Source organism: Euprymna scolopes, chromosome 23 (assembly GCF_053919585.1).
Source record: "Euprymna scolopes isolate OS-2025 chromosome 23, ASM5391958v1, whole genome shotgun sequence".
Lineage (NCBI taxonomy): Eukaryota > Metazoa > Mollusca > Cephalopoda > Sepiida > Sepiolidae > Euprymna > Euprymna scolopes.
Window position 1 is genome coordinate 67,782,082 of NC_136504.1, and position 27,995 is coordinate 67,810,076.

The 27,995-nt window shown below is 35.9% G+C and overlaps 1 protein-coding gene across 1 annotated transcript in view; it reads right to left on the bottom strand.

Annotated features, from left to right (window-relative positions):
• The window catches only part of LOC145245975 (uncharacterized), a 92,157-nt gene that overhangs the window by 53,555 nt on the left and 10,607 nt on the right, over positions 1–27,995 (bottom strand). The window contains exons 2-4 of the mRNA XM_080107764.1: positions 9,004–9,682; positions 3,078–3,338; positions 214–933 (exon numbers count right to left, since the gene is read on the bottom strand). Of these exons, the coding sequence (XP_079963890.1) occupies positions 214–933; positions 3,078–3,338; positions 9,004–9,672 (1,650 nt within the window). The 5' untranslated portion in view covers positions 9,673–9,682. The remainder of the gene's footprint in view (positions 1–213; positions 934–3,077; positions 3,339–9,003; positions 9,683–27,995) is intronic.

The following is a 27,995-nucleotide window of genomic DNA, read 5'->3' on the forward strand; positions in this document are numbered from 1 at the left end:
CAAGTTCACATTTAACTCTCGTTTTGCGACCTCCCCTCCCTTTTTATTTATCAGATGGTGATGATTTTAAAATTAAATTAAATTTAAAATCTAATTTAAATTAAAAATTTTTTTATGTTTTATATATATATATATATATATATATATATATATATATATATAAAATTTTTGCCCAACTTTACTGAAAGAGATAATAAAAATAGAACGGTTTACCTCAGGTTCTTCAGCATTTACACCAGGTGTGGCAAGAACTTCTGAAGAATAATCCGTGCTGATAGACTGACCAGTAGAAACTTCAGACAAAACCTTTTTGGTCTCCTCCGAAGGAATCCAAGCATCATAACGCCTATCTTCGTCACTCATATGCAGACCAATTGTAAAAAGATCTTCGGTACTGGGTATTTCATTAAACTGTTGAAATGGCACCGTTGTTATCCCAGGGGTTGGAGAAAGCGAAGAAATTGTTGAAGTTGTTGCATGTAATGGTTGGTGGGCAGGAGTGCTGTGGCTAGAAGCTACAGCTGTACCAAGTGCACTATCTGCAACTGGTTTTATCGCAGATTCAGACACCGACGAGATGGCACTGATTGGCCAGTTGTTCTTTGCCTCTTCTGTCACAGAATCTGAGGAAAAAAAAGTCAAGACACTATCCTTGTTGACGACAACTGATGGAGAGTTTTTGCTGGAAGAGGACACATGACGTTCGCGTTCATGAGTAGGATGGTCAGCTGCTGCATGCGTGTAGCTCTCATTGAAGACCTGTTTGGGCGATCCAGTGAGTCCAAGTTCAAACCCACTTTGGCACTCCTCAGCTGTAAATGATTCAAATTCTTCATCCTCTAGCAGAAAGTCTTCTTTTTCTTGAACCAAATTCTCTTCTCCAACAGAAGGTATTGCTCCTTCAAAAGTCACACTCTCCGGTTCAACATGCACCTGTTCAAAACAACAGATATAGATATATTAGTGATCAGACGATTAATTGGAATTGAGAAAAATCGGAACCTTTTGATGTACCAGAATCAATATTGAAATCAGAAAAATTTGTGGCTATTTTCCGATACCCTAAATGATTCTTTTGTTTCATTTTTGTCTTTGTTTCAAAGTCAACTTTCCATTACTGGTATTAATGATAAAATAATAAATATTTATATATTTTAAACTATAATTAAATTTAAAATCTATAGATCTCCCACCCACAAGTGTATTTTTGTTTCTGAAAATATATGCACATTATTTATGGTAATTTAACCAAAAAATAAAAAAAATAAAAATAAAAAAACTCTATAGCTAAATATTTAAAGAATTAAAAGCTAATCAGATCGGTAATTGTATCAGAATCGAGAAAAATATTGGAATCATCCCATCATTAATATATGTGTATGTGTGTGTGTGTATATGTGTGTGTGCTAATATATATATACAGCTACAATTATATAAATGCAACTTTTTGTGTGTGTGAGTTCATTCCGTTTAAACACCGAAATGTCTGAACAAATTTTCTTTAAAATTTACAAAACTTTAGTGTATAAGTCTGGGAGTGATCTTAGTTAAGTTTTGTCTCAGAATACCCCTGATAATTACTGATAATTGACACCATTATTATAATTTATCTATCATTGGTAAAAGTAATGCCTCCTGTTTCGTTATTCCACACGGATGGATCAGAGGATATTGCAAATTTCATTGTTATGATGACTGAACTAATGCATTCATGACCGGAAAGTTTCATCTCTCTGTTGCAGATATTGACGGTGTGAGAATCCAAGAAAGCAACACTTGTCATGAACGTACATCAGAAGTAGAGATGCATCATTGAATTTATAACAAAGTGCATTGAGCATGGTGGTAACTATGGCGAAAAATAAATTCTAAAGTACAAAAGGTCACTCATTTTAATAGTAGCACTCCTGTCTTCATAACTTTTAAACTTTTTGAGTTTAAAAATAAAATCGGAGGATTTACTTTTGAACCTTCCCTCATACTTGTATATCATTCAGTTTATCTCATTAATTGTTTATGCTGACAATAGGAGCATTTTCAAGTTTTGGGGGGACAATTAATGGAGTTTTTAATTAGTCATTACATCTAATTTTCATCTTCCTTATCTCATGTTTCTTATGTTTTTCTTTGACAAACTATCCTTATGAGAAATAAATGTACATACATGCAAAAACAAATGTTTCTTAACCATTGCCTATTGTTTTGTTTTATTTCTGACCCTTGAGTGTACATAAGGCAAAAATAACACACATGTCAGAAAGAACCCAAACACATAGTCAGTATAAAAACATAGAAAAATACTATAGAAAGACGCCATGAGCAAGTTGTATTTATTACTATGTATTGTTATATATATCTGTTTATCCTGGTAATACATGCATTTCGATTGTGCTTAGGACAATTAGCATAGTCTTTCCTTCATTAATTACATTTGTAATTTTTATCTCCTTATTGTATCATGTTTTATTATGCCCCTTTTAGGTTTGTCTTTGGTAAATTAATATATATATTATTAATAGTTAAATGTTTATGTTTAACTCCTGAGCATGTATAATTGTCAGAATGAAATACATATTTTTTTTTATTCTGACGAGTCACAAAAGAAGAAATGGTTGAATATATATATAATTCAACTATTTCTTCATCATTGTCCTTTTTTTTTTTTATTCCAACTTGTGTGTGCTAAAGAAAATCACCTTTTTGGAAAGAAGTCAAACTTATTGTCATGTAGAGACAAAATATCAAATATTCCTATTTTTTTTTCACTAGTATTACATAATTTCCTAAAGTAGAGAAACTGAAAATTAAGTTCACGGAACCAATCTATTTAAAAAACAATGGGTATTATTTTGTGCTGTGGTCAATAAAGAGGCATTAAACTTGACTGAAAATGCAATGCTATCACCTATAAAGACAATGCACAAAATCACTCATTCATTATCAAAATGCATAAAAATTCTAAGTGCATCTATTAATGTAGTTAATGTAGTTAATAAAAAGGTGCAAAAGAAGCCTGTCAAGTTATTGAAAATTTTCAACCCAAAACAAAAAGATTTTTTATCTCGACATCTACCAACCTGTGATAAGTTTCTAGGGGAGGTGGGTGGCATGTCCGTGCCATGTATTTGAAGTGTTTCTTCGGAATTTTCTATCTTTTGTTCTGAGGCAGCCGATTCCATTTCTACCACAAGGTTATCAAAGAAATCATTCCCTTGGTATTCTCCAATGTTCGATGCTGCAAAATAACTGCTGATTGTGGGTTGGTTCTGGTTTAGCTCATTCTCTTTTGTCATCCCCTCCAGAGAAGAAGAAGCTGCCGGAAATTGGTCAGCAGAAGTCTTCAATGAGCAACAAAAATAACAACAAAAATATCAATACATTTTTCCTTTAAAACAGAATTAATAACTTCTTTTTTGAAATAATGGTTTTCATTTTTTAAAGAATTACAGTAATAATTTCTGATAAAGCACACTTGTTAGATTATTTAAAGGTTTTGGGCTCATTAATAGCATTTACAATATTTTAGATGTCCTACTATCTAGCCATCTTCAAAAACAAAACACTATAGCTTTATTTTAAAACTTTTATTGAAAAAATCAATTTAGGTAACTTGATTATGTTGTAGAGCTGAAATCTATTCAATGTAGCTGCCTTCAGTCTCAATCACCACTTCAATCCGGGTCTGGAACTGGAAGCATGCCTTTTTCACAAACGCCAGCAGGAGCTCTACAAATATTTGGCGGATAGTGTCGATTAGGCTGGCTTTGGTGTTGTGGGAGGTTATGTTAGTGATGTTCTCAGTGTATGACCAAACAAAGTAGTCTAGAGGGTTCAGGTCAGGGAGCAGGAAGTGTGAGGCAAATGAGAGAAGGGTACAAAGTCGTAGCACTCCTTCTGAAGCTAAGCCTGGGTCTCTTTGGACTTGTGGGCCAGCGCCAAGTCCTGCTGCCACACGCAGGTTTTGTCAGAGGCCACCTGACTGTACCAGAGGATCACCATACTCTTTAACACATCCAGGTACATTTTAGTGTTGACTTTCAAGATGTCAGGTGGCATGATATGGCCCTCACTTGAAACCACACCAAAGACCATAACCATGACCAGAAACTTTGTTTTCATCACCCTGAGCATGTCTGTTATTTGTGGCAATCTAGCGATGCATTTTGAGAGTGCTGGCAATGGTCCTGTTGTCATAACTTGGATTGGTAGAGAGCATCAGTTGTATAGTGGCACATCTCTGATCTTGTTCGTTGAACATTGTGTCACTTTCAGACATGATAGAAGGCTCCTATTGCTCTTGGGATTTGTACACAACTGGCCAACTAGTAGATGGTCTGCAACATCAAACGGAAATGGAATCATATCATCTTTTCTAGGGCAATAATTTTATCATTCTACCCTGCACTTATTGTACAGAATTCAATTGCTACTATACAAGTCAAAGCAAACACATATAGCATGTATGATTATAAACGAAAAATAATAGTGCTTAAAATTTTAGCAATCTATAGATCTATAAAAGTGTGTGTGTGTGTGTGTACATTTCACTACACAATATCTGTCAATTTTCAACCTACAGACTCGAAATTTGATATACAGAGTACTGAGATTTGGGAAAATCTTTGTAATCGGTTTTCGGACAGAAATTTGGCTGCTAAGGAGTCAAAGTTCAACGATTTGACCTTTGAAAACTCTACCAAACTACTCCACCAATTTTGGGTATAAACACTTGAAATTTTAGATATAGATTTCTTGGACATGGATCTAATTTAATAACTTGATTTTAGCCCATAACAATAAATGTTCAGGGGGTCATAATAGGGGTCAAAGTTAAAAAAATTTGACCGATGCGGTCTCTACTAAATTACTCAGAAAGTTTTGGTCTAAAAAATCTGAAATTTTACATAAAGGGTATTCAGAGATAGGGCAAGCTTTTTAATCGATTTAGGTCGAAAATTTGAGCTACAATATATAAATCTATGTATGTATATTTGCATGTCTACCTAAAACTTTCGACAGAGGCGACGGATTTTCAAAAGATTAGTATCGTTTTTAAGCTCGACCTTTCAGATGACAAATATCGAAAAATTGGCTAAAAACATTAATTTCTTCACCCTCAACTGGGTACTTTTCTATAGGGAGGGGACGCTTTTTTCGTTGATATTGTTGAAAGTCATCCCCTCTTTTCGATTGTCTAGCCTTAATTTAAACCTACGTCACTTCCGGTTTGGCAGTGGTCGTAACAGCAAAGACATCACGTTTTTTTCCTCATTCTTTTCCTCCTTCGTGGTATGGGTTTGAGCTTGCCTTCCTACTACCAGTATTTTTTTTTTTTTTTTTGCTCAACATAAACCTCCAAACACTCGGGCAATGCCGGGCTGAAATGCTAGTGGTAAATAAATCAAATAGGTAGTAATAAAAAAGGAAACAATTCCAAAACAATTCCAGTAAATGCTAGTAGCTATATCCAAAAACTTTTCTTTTTTTTTTTACCCAGCAGTCATCATTTATCAAGGAAGAGAGAGTGAGGAGGAGAAGCGAAGAGAGAGTGAGGAGGAGAAGCGAAGAGAGAGTGAGGAGAAGAAAGGAAGCAAAAGTGAGGATGGAAAAGCAAACATGGTATTATACCTAAATCTAACATGGATATGAGAAAATAGAAAAAAAACAAATAAAAAAAATGAAAAGTGACTGTAGATGATACACAAGATGATCCATAAAACAGAGCTAGCAGCAATGTAAGTCCACACAAATGGAGGTGTACAATTATTGTATTACCATCTTTTGTAAAATGTAACACAAAAATCATAGAATAAAATTTGGAAAAATTATCAAAATTATTATTTCTTTCAGATTCATTATATTTTTCTTTAAGTAATTTTTTATTATTCAAACTATTATTTTCATCTTGTTTGTTATTTTTACAACATTTCCGTTAATGTAATCCCCAACCTTCTTCAAGTGCATCTTTTCAAGCTTGAAAATCTTTATGTCAGATTCAGAAACATATACAGAATTTCAAACCATGTCTCAGTAGAAATGTGATTTTTTAAATTTTATTCTTAGGTATTATCATTTATAATAAAGACTAACCTTTTAACCTCAAGAAAACTGTTCTTTGAACTGGTAATTAATCAACATGTTGTGCTATATGTCCTTATGAACAGTTCTGGTATAGTTTTTGATAACTGAAAGATAAATTGATGGTTCAATCCTCTATACAGACAATACTAAAAATATAATTATTAATCATATCAGACTTGTGGACAATTCTAGCATACGCTTTGATAGTTATCAAAGTGTATGCTAAAATTGTCCACAACTTGCACTAATCATGACATCCTACACTGATGATTCCCAAAAGGATAAAACACTAACGTCTGTAAGTATTTAGTAATTATTATAGTAAATAATAATAATAATATATATCTATAATATAAAGCTGAACGTCTGTGTGTGTGTCTGGTCACTAATAGGCCCCTATATGGTTGACTATTATAGAAAACTGATCACATATGATAGAAGACGTATCGAGACACAGGAATGGGTATGTTTGATCTGGCATAATGATGATTCATCAAAATTGTGGGGTCTGCATACATGCCTGGTCCACAAAGTATGGAAATAAAAAATTTAAAAATTAAAAAAAAAAAAAACGTTTACAAGTGTTTTTGATATAGATGTACATAATAATACTTTGATAAGTATGTTTTAACTTAAATAGGTATGGTATAATTGTGGGGTCTGCGTTCGCGCCTGGCCTCCATAGAATGGAAATAGGCACAAACTTTAATAAAGACTTTTCATATCTATCTGCATAAGTATACTTTAATAATTATGTTTCAGTTTGAAGAAATATGGTATAATAAAATTATGAGGTGTTCGTTCGCGCCTGACCTCCATAGAATGGAAATATGTCACAAAGTTTAACAAGGTTTTTTAATATAGATCCACAGAATATTGTGGTAAGTGTTTCAGTGTGAACAGGTATGGTATAATAAATTATGGGGTTTATCTATTTTATTTTTACTTTCATCATATTTTGCTTTGGTTTTGATACCCTCAAATTCGAAGCTATCTCTTTACAACCTTTCTTTTTCATAACCTATCATACTTTCATAAATCAGAGTCCATTTTCTGTAGGCTGTTTTTGAACCCAGTCAACGACAGGTACTTTTGCTAGTATATATATATATATATATATATATAATTTGATGTTGCTATTTTTCAAAAGTAGGGTAACCAATGAAATATAACGAGGTTAATATCAGAGTGCTCAATACGAAAGTAGAGCAAGTTACATTTTCAATTTGTCTAAGCAGTAATTTGTTGCTACACAGTCATGAGTATGTTTTGGTCTTCTAGTGTTTAGTAACTACAGACCTCTTCAGGCAACAATGCTTATTTACAAAAGCGGAATTAGATATATATGTGTATATATATATCCTCGGTGTGCAAAGTTCAACACTCTGAACACAAAGAATTGTGGTACAAAGGACAATGTACTAAGTAATCTAAGTGACAGTTTTCTGGGAGTTGAACGAGTCATACTAAGAACACAATTACGAATTACTTTAGATTTCTACCCAGTTATAGCTGAATGAGGAGAATATACCTCCATAAACTAAAAATTCCCAAGTTCAACAAGACACATCTGAAGAAGGTTGGAGATTACATTGGCCAAAATATTGTGAGACTAACTTCCAAGATGAGAACAATAGCCCAAATAATCCAAATTATCAATTCTCATCTCAAAAATTCTAAAACATAATTTTGAAAAATATAAATCTAGATAGTATAGGGAGATGTATACAGAACAGGGGACTCCATTGGTTTGATTATATAAACAGAATGGATGACTTGGTTTAGTAGATGTAGAACAGTTGAGCTAGCAAGATCAGGCCAAAAAAAAAATATGGGAGGCAGTGATAAGGGAGGATTTTAAAACAAGACCTGACTAGAGATAGGTTGATTGAAAATCAACTTCTAAAAGCTGTCCAACACATAACAGCATGTAAACCAAATATTTTAATTTAATGAGATTTGTGACTGTATTATACAATTATATTCTTCATGATTTAATCAATTTGTATAAAAAATTCAATCTGCAACATCTAAAATCTATTTTGTTCATGAACTAGCAGTTCAGTCCAGCTTTGTTCAGGCCCTGTGTACTGTTCATAACTTTATGTGTATGCATATTAAAATGTTTGACTCATGTCCAGGTAACTTATATCTAAAATTTCAAGTGTTTAGACCCACAATTGGCAGAGGAGTTTGGTAGAGTTTTCAAAGATCAAATCATTGAACTTTGACCTCTTGACAGCCAAATTAAAACCGATTAAAAAGATTTCCCCAAATCTCAATACTCTTTATGTCAAACCTCGAGTCTGTAGACTGAAAATTGACAAAGTAATTTGGTAGGGAAATGCACACACAGACAATTTCACTTTTATAGATATATAGATTGGTAGATTTCTTTGTGCATTTTTAAGATCTCCATCATTCCAGTAATTATAAGAATAATTGAATTTATGAAAAAGATGAAAAAGAATTTCCAAACTACCTGGCAAATATACCCAGTGAACCAAGTGCAAGAGAGATTTAAACAATTGCACTTAAAGGGAAGGTTAGAATCTTAAAAAGATCTTAGTTGGAATATATGAAATAGCGGATGAATGCCTGACATCGACTTGAAAAAAATAACATTTTAAAAAGTAGACAAAGTTGTTTGTTGATTCTCTGCAAATTTGCATTTATGCAGGTAAGTTAATTACTGTTTCAGTTGTAAGGTACTTCCATATAATATGTATACTTGCTATTTCGTTTCATTACTGAGTGTTACTAACAGGTTTATAATCAGAAATGTTGTCAGTTATTATTTGGTAATAATAATTTTGCTTCCTAACTACTCATCCAAAGATATTAATCCTAGCTACATGACTGCCAGGCCTGTTATGGGTATTACCTTGAGGTAAAACAAAATTAAAAATAAAAAAATATTACCACAGCTTCAGACAATCTCTCTTCAATGTTGTCCGAGTTAACAAGAGATGATGATTCAGCAGATGTAGGAGTTGTAACCGTAATAGTCGTCTTGTCAGTCGCCAGATTATCTTCTGTAAGATTTTCTTTTGATGATTCTAACAGTAGTGCTTCAATTTCTGATGCCAGTTCATCAGGTCCTTCTTCCGGCATTCCTTCATTCACAGTTGTCGGTGGTGATGGTAATGGTGATGCTGAAACAGATGTGGCTTTTATCAATGTCATTTTTGACTCAACTTCTGTGTGTACAGGTGGCAGCTCTGTCTCAGTATTTTCTGTCATAGTTGCCATCATTATTTCCTCTTTCGTTGTAAATTCTGGATCTATTTCTGTTGTCGTGGCGTCTGTACCCTTACACTCCACCTCAATTCCTACATCTTCATTTTCTTCTGGGTTCCTGGACATGATCTCATCTGGAATTGGGCTAGATGAATCACTCTTTTCGAGATCTCCATCCTGGGTATCACTGCCATCTGAGGGCTCCAGCATCACAGAATCCAGAGTGTCTGTCGTTGGAGAATGGATCATGGCCGCACTGACGGAATCCTGATCGATATTCAGGTGGGCAGTATTGACAATGTCAGAAATCAGGTCATCATCGTCATCCAAACACACTGACTGATCCATCATTGGTTGAAATCTGTAAAGAAAAAAGGTACAAGGTTAATTGATAGCAAAGAAATCAAATCAGAGATCAAGTTTAGAGGGAAAAGATGAATATCATAATTGCATGCATATATACAACGTGTTTGGGATAAATTTAACATTTTAGAAAAAAAACGGCCAATAATTAATGTAAAGGGTGTTCAGAATAAATTTGATATTCTTTTATTACAGAACCATTTGAAGTACAGTGGAATCCTGGGATACGGTGGCCCTAGGATATGTTTTTTTTCAGGTTACAATGAAGAATATCTTTTTCCAGCTCCTGGTTACAATATTTACTCCGCCTTACAGTGTTATTTATAATGTTATTTGATTATATACATGTGTATAATATACTGTACTGTATTTTGTTACTAATTTTTAATGCCATATTTTGGGGTTCTACTATAATTAATAGTGTTAAAGTGCAACAGATAGCTGTTTCTGTGTATTATTGGTTGGTTTAGGGGTTGAAGGCCACAGACAACTGAAAAGCAATGGAATATTGTGTTATGCGTGGTGAGCGCGATTAAGTGTTGATACCGGTATGAGAGTTAGCTAAAATGCGTGATAACAAGGATCTCCCCCTCCTTGATTAGATTTTAATTTGATTGGTAAAAAATGCCGAATATTCATAAATGCCTACGCTTTTAAAGTTACAAGTGGATGCAAGGCAGACAAATAATCTCCATCCAACACCCTTGTCACGTCACATATCTTTATCCTCATACTCCCTACCATCCGTTCTTCTTCCTAAAGATAAAGAGACAAAGAGAAAGCAAGTAATTTGAAATAGGATTGGCACAAAAATCAGACCACATGGTGCAGAAAATATTTAAAAAGAGTAATCAGAGTCCAAATGCTGGAGAAATTGTTAAATTTGCCACACGTCCAAATCAACTCAATAAATATAACTGCGCTGGAGAAAGGATAAACACGCCTATATGTTTAGGGCAGACATCCCAAAAACCATACTTTATCGCAAACCAAAGAATGGCCATATTACTGTGAGTCTCAAAGGACTATTAAAATTCTAGGCAATTTGGAATTGGATGATTATTTCTTTTGAATATTTTATATCTGTTGGACCTTTCATTTTGTTCAGATTATACCTTTTCCAACAGCTAAGCATTCTGTGATTATTAACCCACCCCCTTTCATCCCACCCCTTGCCCACTCCTAATGGACTGCTGAACTAAATTCCTCAGACATTTGTTTTCAGACAACTAAATATGATTCCATATGATATCAAGAAAAGAAAAAGAAAAAGACATTATTTCTGTTAAAGTGAAATAAATAATATCCAGACGATGATGTGGTGAATGGAAAAGATGTTTATTCAGAGTACCGACACGTGCGACTTGTCTCGAAGAGAAGTAAAGAACTGTTGGTTTTCCTTCCGACCCCTAGCGGCCCTCCTCTGATACAAGGGGAGATCATCAGTCTGTCCTTGGGTAGGTAACTAGGATGGGACATTAACACTTCCCCACTTTCCTTGCTGCTACTAAGGATGGACTTTTCAGGAGACAACATCAAAAAGTTACCTGCAGAGAAAAGAAAAAAAAAAGGAAAATGGCTGAACAAAATTGAATGATTCCACATTTTAAAATTAAACTGATGATTCCTTTGGTTCAGATGTGAATCCAAGAATTTTAAAAGGAGGGGACTCTCTTTTTGGTTAAACCATCAGCAATCTGTTTATCAGTGGGTATCCAAGATATCTCTGTAATTTTTCCTCTGTCAACCATTTCTCTAAGAATTGCCATTTTAATTCGCAGTCTTTTGTCAAGTATTTGTGTAGTAGAATGCACCGCATCATACAAACAGGAATTGTCTGTTTTGCATTTTATCTTGATGTTAGTAGGGTTATCTTCCAGTTGTAACAGATCTAATATCAATTTTTTGTAATAAAGGCAGGCTTCAGTGAGATCAACCATGGCCAAAGTCTCTACATCAAGAGTGCTCTTGACTATTCTTTTGATGCGTTTAGATTGCCAGGCTATTGGCATATATTGGTTATTATGATCTACCAAAAAAATTATGTAGCCACCTTGTAATCCACCATCAGTTAGGTTAGCAAAGGATGTATCGCTCTATGCTATGATTTGCAGCAATTTAGAGTTTCCCAGATTTGGAACATGAATTTGAGATTTCTCCTTTTTGGCTTTTTTTATGGTTCGATTAATTTGTTTAATGCATTCCACATTTTCTTGTTTTAATATGGAACTTAAGGTACTAACATCAAAACTGAGGTCCGGTCTCGTTTGGGTGGCTAGCCAGTTGAGCTGGCCTATTAGCTGCCTGGCCTCGGTGATCTCAGTTGATGTTAGCTTATCTTCCAACCTTCTTCCATTCTGCAGTGGAATGTGTCTGGGTTTCTTTGTATATTCATCTTGTCCAATATTGATGTTATTATTGGATTTTTTCATTTCTAATCCAATATATTGAAACTTAGCAACTTCTTCAGATTTTACTTTGAAAAGTTTACAAAGCTCATTAATGACTTTGTTCTCAAAAGTGTCTGACCCAGCAAAGCAGAAATCATCAACATGAGTGGCAATTATGCCTTGTAGCTTATTTTTAAAATGCCAAGTGAAAATAGCCTGGTCATATTTCGATGGTGTGGCCCCTAGCTTTACCAGTTCTTCTCTAAGTGTTAGGTACCAGGATCGAGATGCATCAGTTAGACCATATACACATTTGGATAATTTCCAAATGCAACTAGGAGGTACATTGGCTTCTTCTTTTGGTGGAAGAAAGTAAACGGGTCGATCTAACTATTTGCTCTGTAGAAAGGCAGTTTTAATGTCCATGGATTTGCATATCCAACCACTTGCTGACATAACTCCTAAGATTGTTCTTAAACTTTCTCTGGAACATGTTGGGAAATCATTTCTAACATTGCAGGCATCTTTATCTTGAAAACCTTTGGCAACAAGTCTGGCCTTAAAGGTTTGTTTGCCATTGGATTCTTTGTTAGTGTAGACCCATCTTGTGCTTATCTTTGGTTGGCCCTGATATAGCACTTGTGTGTAGACTTTATAATCAGCCCAACTTTGGAGTTCTCTCTTCCTGGCTTTGTCATATTCGTCATTAGAGGAATCGGTAATTATATTTACTTCCAGAGTTTGTTCAGTGAGGGTTTGATCATCATTATTGGTTTCCCATTCTAAGACTCCATTCTCAAAATCCAGCCAGAATGGATCACCTTCCTCCATAACAACGTTCATTAAATATTTATTTTTTGCCAATGGCTTTACCAGCTCTACTGATCACATTCAGTTTCCTCCATTCTTGGTCTTCATCATTGGTGAATTTGCATATTATAGTTTGGCCTGGTTTAGGCAGTTGCACAGGTTTGGTGATCATTTTGGATAGTGTGTCACATACATTGGCTCCATTCTGTTCAGGATTATCAGCAGTTTCACTCCCGTCATCTACTGGCATATATCCACTTGTTGTGTCATTATTTTGGTTCTGAGGTTTTATTTGTCCACTGGTGTCATGATGCTCAGAGGTGTTATGATGCGTGTCAGGATATAAAATTAAGCGAGAGGGATGCACTCTAACATATGTGGCTCCATGTTTTACCAGTACTTGTTTATGTTCACAGCCTATGACAGCACCAGGACCAAGCCATCTATCAGATTCATTTCTTTTAAAAAGGACAAGGTCACCATTTTTGTATTGATCAGTTATGGTGGTCCTCACCTGATGACGAAGAGCTCGTCTCAATTTCTCAGAGGCTTCACACTCTATGAAACCTTTCCTTGTAGCATGCATTGCATTAAGGTTGTCAGCAACAATTTGGCTAGTACTTACACCTTCTAGTGCAGGAAGTTGATCATTCAAAAGGGAAGGCAGGTTAGGATTTTTACCAAAAACCAGCTGATTAGGACTATAACCATATGAATTGTGAAGTGCATTCTTGGCATTGACAGCCCATGATAGTGCAACTTCAAAATTACACTGAACGTCTTCTAATGTCTTCTTGACCATTTCTCCCAGAACACCATTGTGCCTTTCATTTAATCTATTACTCCAAGGAGATTGTGCGTCAGTGGTACGGACTACAATATTCAGGTTTTGAGCCATGTCTCGGAAGAATTGATTGTCAAATTCTTTGCCATTATCAGTAAGGAAGGCTCCTGGGGCACCAAAATATGCAATCCAGTGTTTGAAGATGGCATTAAGGACATCAGAACTTTCCTTACCTGTAAGCCGGATAGCAACACTATATCTTGTTGCATGATCAACCAGGTGTAGTACTTTATGTCCATTAATTTCCTTTATGTCCATGGCTACAGTCTGGTTGAAATAAGCTTCCAAGGGAAATCCTACAACAGGTTGGGGTGCAGGCTTTTTATCCCTGATGCAGGTCTGACAGGTAAGAGGGAGTTTCCTTAAGATGCCCATAAATTCAGCATCTTTTAAACCAGCACTTCTGACAAGACCACATAGTTTTTGTGCACTGGGGTGGCTGAATTGTCGATGTAATTTGGTGGCAATCTTTAATTTTTCTTCTTTGCCTTTTTTATTTATATTGTTTAGAAATAAAATATATCGTAACTTACCCCGGTCTGGTAGAGGTCTGGATATAGGGATATGGTAGTGGCCAGAAGCGGTGCACATTAATTTTATTCTTTTGCCAAACATTTCTGCTTTGTCATCATTGAAGTTGAGGGTCGTCTGCACCCTTTTCATTGCTGTTTTGCTTAATAACAGAGGAATATCAGCATCAACAACATCACTTGTTATTTTAATGTTCATGTTAGCAATAACACATGGTAGAGTTACCCTTTTGAGTGATTTTATTTTAATGCCATCGCCGAATTTGAAGGACTTTGTGCCTTCTTCATAGGGAATTTCATTTTTTGTGTCTTCAGGCAAAGTTTCAAGAAAACACTAGCCATTTCTTTCTGCATACGGTGGCACTCGCTCCTGAATCCAAGATGGCAGAGTTTATTGTCTGACCAAGAAGCATATTGTCAATTTTCTCTTGGTTAAGCAACACTATATTAACGATTTCTTCACAGTTCTCGTTTACATCATGGCGATCGTTTTTACACTCATTTAAAAATACCATGCTTTCTTGTGTGTGGTAAATATTTTTGGAATAAGGACACTTGTTGGCAAAATGAAATTTGCAATCACAAATGTAACAATTATTCGAGATTTTTCGATTTGAACATCGGTTAAAATTACCGTGGAACCACTTTTTCTTATTACTACTGCTATCGCTGGCGAAATCACCGGGTAAGGAGGAAGGCTTGTGATAACGTCGTGCGTATAGGATTTCGTCGTTCTGTGTATGTGTGTCTACCTGACTGTAAGTGGAGCCACCGCTGCCATCGGCAGACACGCTGCAAGCAACATTGTCTATTTCTTTTTTGGCACACATGGATCGCTGATAAGAGGGTTTGGTAGGGGTTACATTTTCACGAGTGATTTTTTTTACTTGTGTCGACATATCGTTTAGGGTGAGGTTATTTACTGTTGCTCTAATTAATCTCTCATTTTCAGGGCTGAGATTGGCAGATTTAAGGGCGCGATAAGCCAGGACTGGTTCAGGTAAAATTATTTGAAATTCTCCGAGTTTCGCCACGTGTCAGTTGAATTTAATCAAATAGTCATTTATGGAAGTGTCGGGTTCACGATGGTAATTTTCGAAATTCTCGTAACAAATAAATGCACATTAGTTTTTGTCTTCTATAAAAAGTGTATCCAGTTTTTCAACGAGATTGTCCATTCTATCCTCAGCATTTAGTAATGAGATGTCCATTTCTAATACAGCTGCTCGAGCTTGTCCCATGAGGGACAAAAATACGGCTGCCGCCTGACGAGAAGGCGGAATATTTGTAGCTAACTGCCATAGTTGGATTTCTCTTTTCCATGAATCGTAAAATTCCGGGTTTAATTTTGGTGGTTCAAATATTCTGGAACTCATTTCGCTTTGCTCTGCTACCAGATGTTAAAGTGAAATAAATAATATCCAGACGATGATGTGGTGAATGGAAAAGATGTTTATTCAGAGTACCGACGCGTGCGACATGTCTCGAAGAGAAGTAAAGAACTGTCTGTTTTCCTTCCGACCCCTAGCGGCCCTCCTCCAATATAAGGGGAGATCATCAGTCTGTCCTTGGGCAGGGTAACTAGGATGGGACATTAACAATTTCATCTGCTGATTTCTTTCTTGACATTGGGGCATTGCATTCTATGTTTTGTGGTGTCATTATTAAATTATATTGCATAATAAAATAGTTAATATATATACGTAGATACACATATTTTCTTGTTATATGTCCAATCATTTCTTCTTGTTTTTTTGAATTGTGCTCTGGGTTATTTCATGATGGTACTGATCAAAGAATGTTGAGTTAACTTGCTATTTGGAGTCATAATATTAAACGACCAGCATATCACATTTTTCTTATAACATGATACTTACTTGGAAATAACTTCCAATTAGGAATTCTCAATTGGAACACATTGTCACGATTGAAAAAGAATTATTTGCATTATGTCGATTCATGCCATTTCCAAAAAGTTCATTACTTCTTGAATACATTGAAAGCTGCAAGATGCGAGCTAGAGAAATGTGAAGGAGATATGGAAAAAGTGTCTAACAGAAATGATCATAGCAGGTGTTTCGACTGTATTCATACAACAAAATTCATTAAAATGCTAGAAGAAAAAAAATAAAATAAAGGTGTAACAAGATTCAAGTAAAGCAATGCATCCCTTGGCAAGAGGGATAGACAATAAAATGATGATTACAAAGTGCTAAATGAGGACCTTCATTACTCCTCATACAAGGGGTGCAAGGGACAATTACTCTTCACCAAGACTCAAGAGAACCATCTTACAAAAATCAAGAAATACTTCACCAAGGTAAAACATCCAATCGAGCTGGGCATGTAGCCCGGTTCTTCTAAAGGCCAGTTGTACAACATACAATACAAAAGGTCACCTACAATCCATACGAAATCTCACATGTCATAAAAACACAAATTTTCTCAAACTTTTATGGTCTTTGAGTGTATTTCCAGCAAAGGACATGTTATGATGTGCCCACATCTTTAAAAAGGGCTCAGATTCAATTCAGATGGCTATATAGAGTTGCTGTCCACTGTTGTCAAATGCTTGTTGGAGATAATGGCTGCAAAATGTCCAGACATGTGGCAGCAGAACTCAATTCATGCCACACATCAGTGCCAATGTTGCCCACTTAATTACAACTCAATGGACTATTATGTGTTGAGAATAATGTTAATCATACCATGTGCAGCACAAACTGTTCATCAGGAATAAACTGGTGTTCAGATATCTCTGGAAGAAGATTACCAAGACCACATTGATGAACACTTAACCTTTAGAGAAAAAAGATTTACAGTGCCCTCATAGGAGTGTCAGAAACTTTGTGAAAAATATTGAATAATTCGACCCCCGTGTTTCCAAGCTTATAACTACTCGAAAAATGTAATTCAAACACTAATTTTTTTTTTCAATTGAAGGACCAAGGTTTTCATTAAAAAAAACAAAAAAACAAAAAAAAAAAAAGGTTTTAAACTTCGGACTTTACGGGTAAATTTCTAAAAAAAACACTACTTTTCTTTTTGTTTTAAATTTGAATATATTATTTATTGATCTTTTTTCTTCAATTTGTGATATATAAAACTTTGGTGAGTAAATTAATTATTTACTTTTTAATAGACATTTGAAAATGGGGGGGGGCGTGAATTAAAAACACAGTATGCCCCTCCCTTCAATCTATGATATGGACGGGATCACTAGATCATACTTTGTAAACAGATCAATGTGTTAATTTTTCTTTTAAATCATCAAAACTTGACAACATCGCCTAACAAGCTATCCAATTACTTGAGGTCACACACTTTCATTATTGGAAACATTTTCATAGCTAAGAACAACGAAAAAGTATAAATCAATCTTGATAAAAATTGTTTTTGTTTTTTACAGCAATCTGCTAACTTTTGAGTTCAATTCTAGATGAAGTCTCTAATAAGTTTTTTCATCCTATTCCTTTATTTTCACTTTGTGTTTATCCCAACTCACTAGTCATTCTTGTCATGCAACTAAACAGCAACTTCGTATAATTAATTTGTTACAGATATTTTTTAATAATTTCTTATGTTTCCAAAAGATTATATTTTTAAATTACTCACATGGGACTTTTCTAGACCTAAATGTTAGTCTAACATTGAAAGGCAGCACTAAACGTGAGATACACATTTTGTGTCGACAAATAGTTGGCCTTGTCCACCAAGTTTCACTCATGAATGTCCAACAGTCTTTGGTTTATCAATGTTTAATGACATGTTCCAAACTTCTATGTTGCCCAATATAGAGCCCCACCTAGTGGTTGATTATAAGTTTAGTACAAACTTGGGCAGATGAAGGTGTCGTGAAGGATAAACAGTGCTTTCTATAGAACTAGCCTGGGTGTCCGGCATTGCCCGGGTGTGTTGAGGTGTGTGTAAGGGGTTGGTTGAGCAAAAATAAATGAATTAAAACAACTCAAAATAGCAGCGAGTACCTGTGTGAACGTTAAAAAAAAATTAGTAGTAGGCAAGCTCAAACGCATAACACACAAGAGGAAAAGCAGGTGAAAAAAAGCAAACGTCTTATCAATACACCCACCACGATTGTGACATCACAAGCATTTGAAATAACCTGTTTTATGTGATGACGTTCACGTGAGGTTTGAATGACTTGCAAAAATGTTGAAAAAAGTGACCCCTGCTTGTAAAAAATGGCCCAGTTGATGGTGAAAGAATTAATCATTTTGGCCAATTTTTCAATACTTGTCGTTCGAAACGCCGATTTTTGAAACAATACCAATTTTGTCACGTTCTGACGCATCTGTCGGAAATTCTTGCAAGACACACACACACACACACACACACATTTTGCCTTTTATATATTAGATGGAGCAACTCCCTATATTTCAAATAACTTATTGAATATATGAAATACAAGATACAAACTTTGTGTCCAAAAATAGTCGGCCAAGGCTCAGCATAGGCCAACTGGTAAGCCTACAAGTTCCAGCTGCAATGACTTCATTTCATGGAGATTAAAGACAATGTGATTACAAATGTTTTCTTTGCTGTATCTCATAGGTTATTTTCATTTTATCTAATTATAAGATTAGTAATAGCTTCCAAATGCTATGGACAGAAACCAAGTAGTCCGGATAATCATTGATTAAAACAGAATGTAAATAAAACCTTCATCTTTCTATTCAATATTCAAACGTTTCAAAAAGTCATTTCTAATTAGGATAATAATAACATCTTACTGTAATTCGGACAATGTCAACAAATTACTTTTCAGTTTCAATTTGCCGACTACTGCTGCTGCTGAGGTTATCAATAGTTTTTTGCCAAGAGATGATGATTTTTTTTTTTTTTTTTTTTTTTTTTTTTTTTTTTTACATGGAAGTCACCACTTATCAAGGCCCGGGGGGCCACTCGGGGATAAGGGTTATTGCATGTACAGTAATCAATGGGACAATATGATAGTAATCGTTAGTAATGGAGACCTTATAAAGTGTCTTAAGGGGGCGGTTCATCAGGAATTTGTTTATGTTGGACATGACATCCAAGTTGTAGTGAGGTGGGAAACAGGCAAATGGAACAGAGTTCCACAGGCGTGCACTTCTAAGAAAAAAACTTTGTTCATGGAATCTATGTTTTGTTTTAGGCACAGATAAAGAGTGGGGAAAATTACTGACAGTGGCTTCAGCTAGACGGTAGATGGGTGTTTTTCGTGAAAGATTGGCGAGGGGGGAACCAGAGATTGGAATTCAGACGAGCACTTCTCATAGAAATAACGATAAAACAAAGACAACCTCACAACATCTCATCTGTGGGACAGAGGTTGCAGGGAAGAGAAAAGGGCATCCCCCACTAGACTACGAAGTCTATTTTGTACTCTGTCAAGTCAGGATAGGCTGTTTTTAGCAGCTCCTGCCCAGATATGGTAGCAGTACTCCATTCTTGGACGTACTTGGCTTTTATATAGATAGAGAATTGCACCAGCAGTGAGATATCTACTGTAGCCATAGAAGGATCCCACCATTTTTCCAGCGACCTTGGCAACAGATTTGATGTACGTGTTCCATTTCAGATCAGGAGTAAAAGCCAATCTAAGAAGCTTGTCAAAACATAAAGCCTTCCCAAGACGAGGGCCATCCATTTCAATTGATGCCAGATGGGGATCAGAGCATTGATGATGTAAAGATAGGAGCTTGGTTTTAGATGCATTAAAGCCACCTCTTCCCACATTGTATCACACGCTCAAGATCAGTGGAGAGAGAATCAGAGAGAACTTTGTCATTTACGGCCTTTGATGTGTTGCCATAGATGGTCGTATCATCAGCACAGATGCCAATGAATGGTTTAAGTATGTGTTTTGGGAGATCATTGATGTAGATCAGGAAGAGAGTTGGGCCCAGGATGGACCCTTGAGGAACACCAGCATTAATACTGTAGGCTTCTGATTTTTGCCCATCAACCACTACTCTTATGAGCCTATCAGAGAGAAATGATTTAATAATTGAGAAAACATTTCCAGTTATACCGTAGCTGGAAATCTTGTGAAGTAGGCCTTTATGCCATACCTTATCGAAGGCCTTCGATATGTCAAGAGCAATTGCCCTAGAAAGGAAGCCTTTGTCAAGAGATTCACTAATCCTATGAGATATAACAGTTAGCACATATGCTGTAGATCTAGCAGAACGAAAACCATATTGCGTGTCACTAAGGTTATTTCGGCTGAGATGGTTGACTACTTCTTTATTTAATATGGATTCCAGCAACTTACTCATGACACACAGGAGACATATTGGCCTGTACTGAGAGGGAGATGACTTGTCACCTGAATTCTTAAATACAGGGCATACTGATGAGGTTTTCCAGGATGTTGGGAAGCAATTCTCCTTAAGACAACGCTTAAACAGTTTTGTAAGTATTGGGGGCAAGTTCTGGTTGAAGCTTTTCCACCCCTATAATTAGAATGCAGTCAGGATCAGTTGCTTTACTGGAATCAAGGTTCTTGATTAGCTTGCCGACATCATGCTCAGATATTTGTATGTTGCATAGCGTGTTGTCTGTTATAGGAGGAAATATGGGGAGTTGATGGCCTTCGTTGCATAGGGTAGAATTAGCTGCAAAGTTCTTGGCAAACAGTTTAGCTTTGTCTGATGCTGACGAGATGATCTCAGGTCCATTGGTGATGGTTGGGATAGAACGCACGCTTCTGTTCAGGATCCTGTTTGCTACTTGCCAAAACTGGTGGGAACCAAGCCACTGCTCAGCTACTTTGGATTTAACAGACTGAGCATATAGCTCTCTTGCATTTTTTATTACTCTTTTACAGTGGTTGCTGGCAGTCCTGAAAGCAGCTTTAGTCTCAGTACATCTATTACGTTGGTAGCTAGGGAAAAAGTGATTTCTGTGCGCAATGGCAGCAGCGCATTCTGGGGAGAACCATGGCTGGCTGGTAGGTTTTTGTTGGAATTTTTTGGATGGTATAAATTGGTCTATACCTACAATTAACCATTCGGTCAGGTCTGATACTATAGAGGACACATCTTTTTTTAAACATGGAACGCAGAGGTAGATCAGATATATATTTACGGAAGCTATCTCAGTTAGCCATAGAGTATCAATATACTGTACGGTGGAGAGGTACATCTGAAGACTTGTTGCATTTAATTTTTATCTTAACTGATACAACCGAGTGGTCAGAAGATCCCAGTGGAGATAGAATGGAACATGAACACAGCTGGTACGGCACAATCACGTTAACACACCGGTTCTCGCCAGATCACCGAAGTTAAGCAACGTTGAGCCTGGCCAGTACCATTTGGGAAGGCTAAGCACTGTATGTAACTTCTTGGAAGGTTGGCTGTGGGGTCAGCACCCTCACCCCGTAAAAAGAACTTGGTCGCTACAAAAGCATCTACAAAAGTCGTGGTGATGAACATAGCTCAGGGGAAGTTGTGAGAAAAAGGTCTAGAAGGCTTGCATACTGACCAGTAGTATCGGGCACACACGGGTGGATTCGTGAACAATCTGAGTGAGGTCATAGGCAATGGAGAAGTCATGACAGAACCTCACCTCATCATCTGTCTTGTTTGAGTGGGTCAGCCATTTCCATTTTGGACATTGAAGTCACCACAGATGTGAATGTTAGTCGAAGGATGAGCAGACAGGATGTGGTCAATTTTCTCAGATATGCTCTTAAAGATAGTAACTCCGCTGTTGTGGAGGCGATAGAGGGAAAATATAAATACAGTGGTGTAAGCAAGTGCAACCCAGAAGCAAATATAAGGTAAATTAGGGTCTTCTCTAGAGATATGCCTACCACACGGAAAGCCATCTTTAATGTAGGCACATATTCTATGCCCATGGCGATCTTGGGGATCAGATTTAGAAGTTAGGAGTATCCATTAATTATGAACTCATCTAGGGAAGTGATCAGCCCTATGCCAATTTCGCTTAGGAACAATATGTCCAGTTTTGTCTCCTGCAATTGGGTTTCAACTTCTGGAAGGTTGGAATGTAGATGTTAGAGAAGGAGACATGGTAGTAGGGGTCTACGTTAGAGGATGATGTTCTAGGTTTGTCCGTGTTATTTTTCTGGAGATAATTCATGTTGAGGTTTTGAGATTTGTAGAACAGGTCAACAGACTTGGTTAGAGCAGGTTAGAGAGGGAAAGTAAGAGAATTTTTTTTTTTGTAGCACATGATAAAGTAAAGCCATAACAATTACCCACTAGTATGGCATCGAGAGGCTCCACCAGAAGCTACTGTATGGTCCAGAATCCATTAACCAAATGGCAATACATCAGCCCCAGTACTTTGCAACTGCTGATAGGACAGCCACCTTAGTGGTCAATCCAAGGTTCGGGTCCCTGACTATCAGGCGAATAACGTCAGCCTAGATGAAACGTTTACCTCCAGCACCCTTACTAGTGACATGGCTACAAGTATAGACATAGAAACAGAAAATTTCTGACATCTCAGGCTACTGTTCATGTAAGTACTGCCGACATAGAAAGCAGCTTTTTCTTCACCCTTTATCAGAAAAATCACTCATTGGAAATGAAGACTGAAAGACAAATAAGGAGAAGCGAGAGTTACTGGAGCTGCCGATAACACATCCACAGTGCATTATCTACTCTCCATTTTTAAAAGATTAATAAAAAGGGAAAGGTTAGAGATAAAGAGGTTAGAAAAAAAATTAGGTATGAGAGACTTATTGATATCTACTTAATATAAGTCCGATACTGGTATCTCATCATTGTGTGCAATATTTTCATTAAATATCACTTAAAAAGTTAGAGAAAACCAAGGCAGTTTGAGAGAAAATATATGTTCACAAACATATTTGTAGAAATAGAAAGCCAAAATCTCATTCTAAAATTTGAAACAACTTTATTGAATCATCTTCATTAAAGAGAAACAGAAAAGATTGTTAGTAATGGAAGTTCATAAGTATGGATGAAGACAAAATGTTAAATAGATCTGTTTGAGGAGAAAAGAGTTCATATGTGTGTACCATATCACTGATGTTAAGCAACATTGAGTCTGGTCATTACTACAAAGACTAAGCCAGGGCACAAGAGAAAGGGTCTGTTGTGCTCCAAGAGAGAAGTTTGAGAGTTGGTTTGAACCATGTGAATTTGTTGTTGGTACCATGTTCTGACCACGAAAAAAGGAAGTCAACCATATGTTAACCTTTTTTTTTTAACTTCTGTCACCTGAAGGATGGTTTCTGATTTGGCAAACCAGAAAGGAAACTGAATGCTAGCATCAAGCTTATAAACCAAAAACTCGTAAATGTTATGCATTTCAAAATATCTGTGTAATTACCATGTAAAAATGATACAAGAACTAAATAGAAGGTTTACCAGATTTATTTAACAAGTTATGATTGAGATTATGAAAATTTTAACTACTGGATATGCAATGATAAAGTCTCTCGATTTGAAGCTAAGCTAGTGGGAACAACACAATCTGCGAATATCAAACAATCATCAATGTTTGAGATCTCCCATGAGGTTAGGAGGCCATAAATGTTGGAGAAAGCTGCACTTTTTGGATCACTGGATCTTGTGTTTAAGGTGTTATAGCTGATTCCCCGACTTCAAAATCCAAGGACGAACAATTTTCTTAGATTAATCCTAACGTTTAAGTATTTAACTGTAGCAAGCGCACTTGGAGTTAATTTGGAGGTGCTTTACTTGAGTGCAACTGTGCTTTAGTCAAATCCTGTAAGCTCTTCTGTCAGTCAAATTTACATTTGTTTGCATGGGAAGTGATGGAGATGACAGTTCAAATGTGTTCATTAACAGGTCAAACGGAATAGTTGGTGTGCTATCAACTAGGTTGCCTCCCATGTATCTGAGACATATGTGGTTTTTGTGCCGTAGCCAGAATTGGCTCCCAACTTGAATATCACAAAAAAATTATTGCTTGGTTTCATGAATAATACTAGGTACCCAGTTTGCTTGGCCAGATCTATAGTTCTAAGCAAATGTGCCAAATGGAAATTAGTTTTTGCTACTTTTGTCTTTTTATATTTTGCTTGTTGCCTTTGTTGCTGGAGCCATAAAGTGGTACAAAGTTTTCATCCCATGAGTGCATCTGCTGGTGACAAACCATTTTTCACTGCCCCCATTTGGTGCTGTTCGATATGAAAAGAGGAAAGTATGAAGGATCTTATCTGTTATTCCCTCCCTACTTGCTTTGACTATTGCCTGTTTAAATGTGTCAACAAATCATTCAGCTTGTCCATTGGATTGAGGGTGATAAGGTGGTGACCAGACATGCGCAATGCTCTAGAATTTACAGAAATGCTGAAAATTACTTGAACATGAATTGTGATCTGTTATCTGAGACTAGTCTGTTACATTGAAAATTTCTGGACATTTTGAATGAGTATTCACAACCACCAAAAAACTAAGGCCATTGATCGGCCTGGCAAAATCTACATGTATTTTGAATTATAGTTGCTTTAGATATGACCAGTGGGAATCCAAGGTGAATTCTTCAGCGCTTTCATACACTGAATACAATATTTGACAGTGCATTCAATATCTGTATCTTTGTTAGACCAATGAACCACACTGCAGGCTATTGATTTCATCCAATGCCCCAAATGTAGTTGGATTACCTGAATGCTTGCCTAAGCTAGTGGGAACAACACAATCTGCGAATATCAAACAATCATCAATGACAGAAAGAGAACCTCTCTGGCATTTGAACTGTTTGAGATCTCCCATGAGGTTAGGAGGCCATAAATGTTGGAGAAAGCTGCACTTTTTGGATCATTGGATCTTGTGTTTCCTGTTTGATACCAATCCTTATCACTGGAATCATCTGGATACAATCTATATGCTGTGCTGAAAATTGCCCTCAACACTGATGGCAGTGATTACAGTATCATTATCTGGAACTGTGTTCTGATGAGTTGTGATAAGGCATCAATTTTTCCAAATTCTGTTGTTCTGTGATACTGTATGCTGAAATCATATCTCAGTAGAATGACTGCCCATCACTGCAATTGACTGGCTGAATATACTAGAATATCTTTCTCTGAGCCGAATGTTGAAAGTAGTTTGTGGTCCATCAGAAGTGTAAAATAATGACTGAACAGCATCTTGTAGAATTTTTTTATAGCAAAAATCAGTGCCATTGCTTCTTTTTCTACTTGATTATAATTGCGTTCAACAGTGTCAAGCATCTGGCTGCATGCATAATAGCCTTCTCAGTTCTTCTATAAATATATACAAGATAATTGCTCCCACGCCATGGTTTGGGTGCTTGTTTGGGATTTGGTCTTTATCTAAGGGAGATAACTAGCATTTACTAAGGAAAAAATGTTATTTTGTTGCAGATAATTTAGAACACCGAAATGATCAGTAGAACAAGGAAATAAATTCCATTTTTTATATACGAAGAAACTTCATTATTTTATAGAAATTTAATATATACTGACAAATTATTTTGTCAGGATGCTGAAAAGGAAGATTTTTATATAAATTATAAAGTTCACCTTTTGAACAGCCAATGATAACGTAGTTGTTTTTCGATTAATTAATGAAAAATATTTACCAACTCCAAAAAAATAAACTTTGTTTATGATGAACATTTTTTCTGTATTTAATAAAGAAATTTAAAAATAATTTCTTAAACTTCATTTTTGTAATATGAAAAATACTTCAAATAAAATATTTTGCAACTACAAAAAATACAGTTTATTTACTTATTGTCTCTTTCGTGAAAAGGAAAGTGTTGCATTTATTCAGTCCTCAGTTAGCGATGGAGAAATACTTAAAAATAAAATATTTTTGAATTAGAAAATATTTTAGTTAGTTTACTCATTGTCTCTTAAAAAAAGTGTTGCATCTATTCAATCTTCAGTTAGTGAATTTTACCACAGATAACCTTTTAAAGCGAATAATCATGTTTTTGTAAGAGACAGTAAATAAATTAAATGTAACATTTTCTTTTACGATTACAAAATATTTTTGTCGTTATTACATTCTTAATTTTCACATTTTCTTTATTTTTTAATTTCTTCGTTAAATACTTCTGTATTTAACAAAGAAATTAAAAAATAAAGAAAATGTAAAAATGTTCATCATAAACAAAATTTAATTTTTTGAAGTAGCTGAACATTTTTCATTGGCTAATCGAAAAACAACTTCATCATTGGCTTTTTGAAAGATGAACTTTTTAATTTTTATAAAAATCTTCCTTTTCAGTGTCAAAAAAAAAAGAAGAAAAAAAAAGCAATTTGTTTCCGTTTTACCGATCATTTCAGAATCTGAAATCGTCCTAAATTATCTCCAACAAAATAAACGTTGTTTCCTTAGTAAATTCTAGTTATCTCCCTTAGATAAAGACCAAATCCCAAACAATCGCTATGGTTTGATGCATCCACTATCACAACTATTTTCTTATTTGGATCAAAGTGTGTGAGCAGGGAGTCCGATTTGATGAGTGATTTGATTTTTGGCAGTCTATTGGCCAGTAAAGTTTTGTGTCCTTTGTTTGTTGAGTGGTGCTTTGATTTAGTAGAGTGACAGCAAGAAACTTCCAAAATAACTCACCAGTCCCAGAAATGTGCATAAGCTACTAATAAGCTCTGATAGGGGTGGCATGTGTCGAATAGGTGCCACATTTGCATGATCTAGACAACAACCTTGATGATTGAAGATATATCTCAAGTATTTTATGAAAGGTAAATAAAAATGACATTTTTCAGGCTGGTGCTGGAAACCAAAGTCTTGGATGCAGGTTAAGATAATTTTTTTTGTCAACTTATGGTTGGATTGCCCAACAATAATGATGTCATCTAAGTATGCAGCTGCATCTTCCATACCAATAAGCATTGTGTCTATGATCTGCTGAAATATTGCAGGGTTTTCTTTTATCCCCAAAAGCTAGATGAGTGAATTGGAATAGTCCACAGTGTGTGTTGATGGTAAGCGGTTTCCTGGAAATTACTGCCACTTCAACTTGCAAATACGCATCTATGAGCTCTAATTTTGTGAAGCAGGTGCCACCATTAAGTATGGTATAATGATCATCCGGGATCGGCAAAGGATATTAGTAATCATCAAGTGCTGCGTTGAGACTGGTTGAAAAATCAGCACACAACCGAATTGAACCATCGGCTGTTGCCCACCATGAATATGTCACAGGTATGATGACCTTCATTTCTTCAAATCATTTCAGTTCCTGGTTCCCCAGTGATAATGCAGCATATGACACTGGGCATTTGGATCGAAAATACAGGTTTAGCAAATGGTTTAAGGGACAGCATAGCCTCTGCCTGTGTGCAGCATCTCAAGTTGTTATTAAAAACTGGAGAAAATTGCTTTACAAAACTAATGTTGCTCTGTGGTGATGAACTGAACACTATCTTACATATCCGATTGAGTGGAATGTTGAGAAGACCCAGCGGTTCTATAAAATCAAGTCCAAATTATGGCTGGAGTTAGTTGTGATATATTGATATCCAATGCCGTTTTGTCTTTTATTTTAATGGTAGCTGGTAGTTCACCTGTAATGTGGACATAGTCCCCGGAAGCACTATATGCTACATGATCTGTTAGTGTCACTGAAGGCTTCTCATAGTGACTGTGAAATAAATGTAATGCTGGAGGAAGTGTCCACTTGCAACTAAACAGGATGGCCATTCAACTGTACTGCCACATATTTTCGGTTTAGAAGGAAGGTTGCCGCCAGTCTGTTTATATTTGTTTT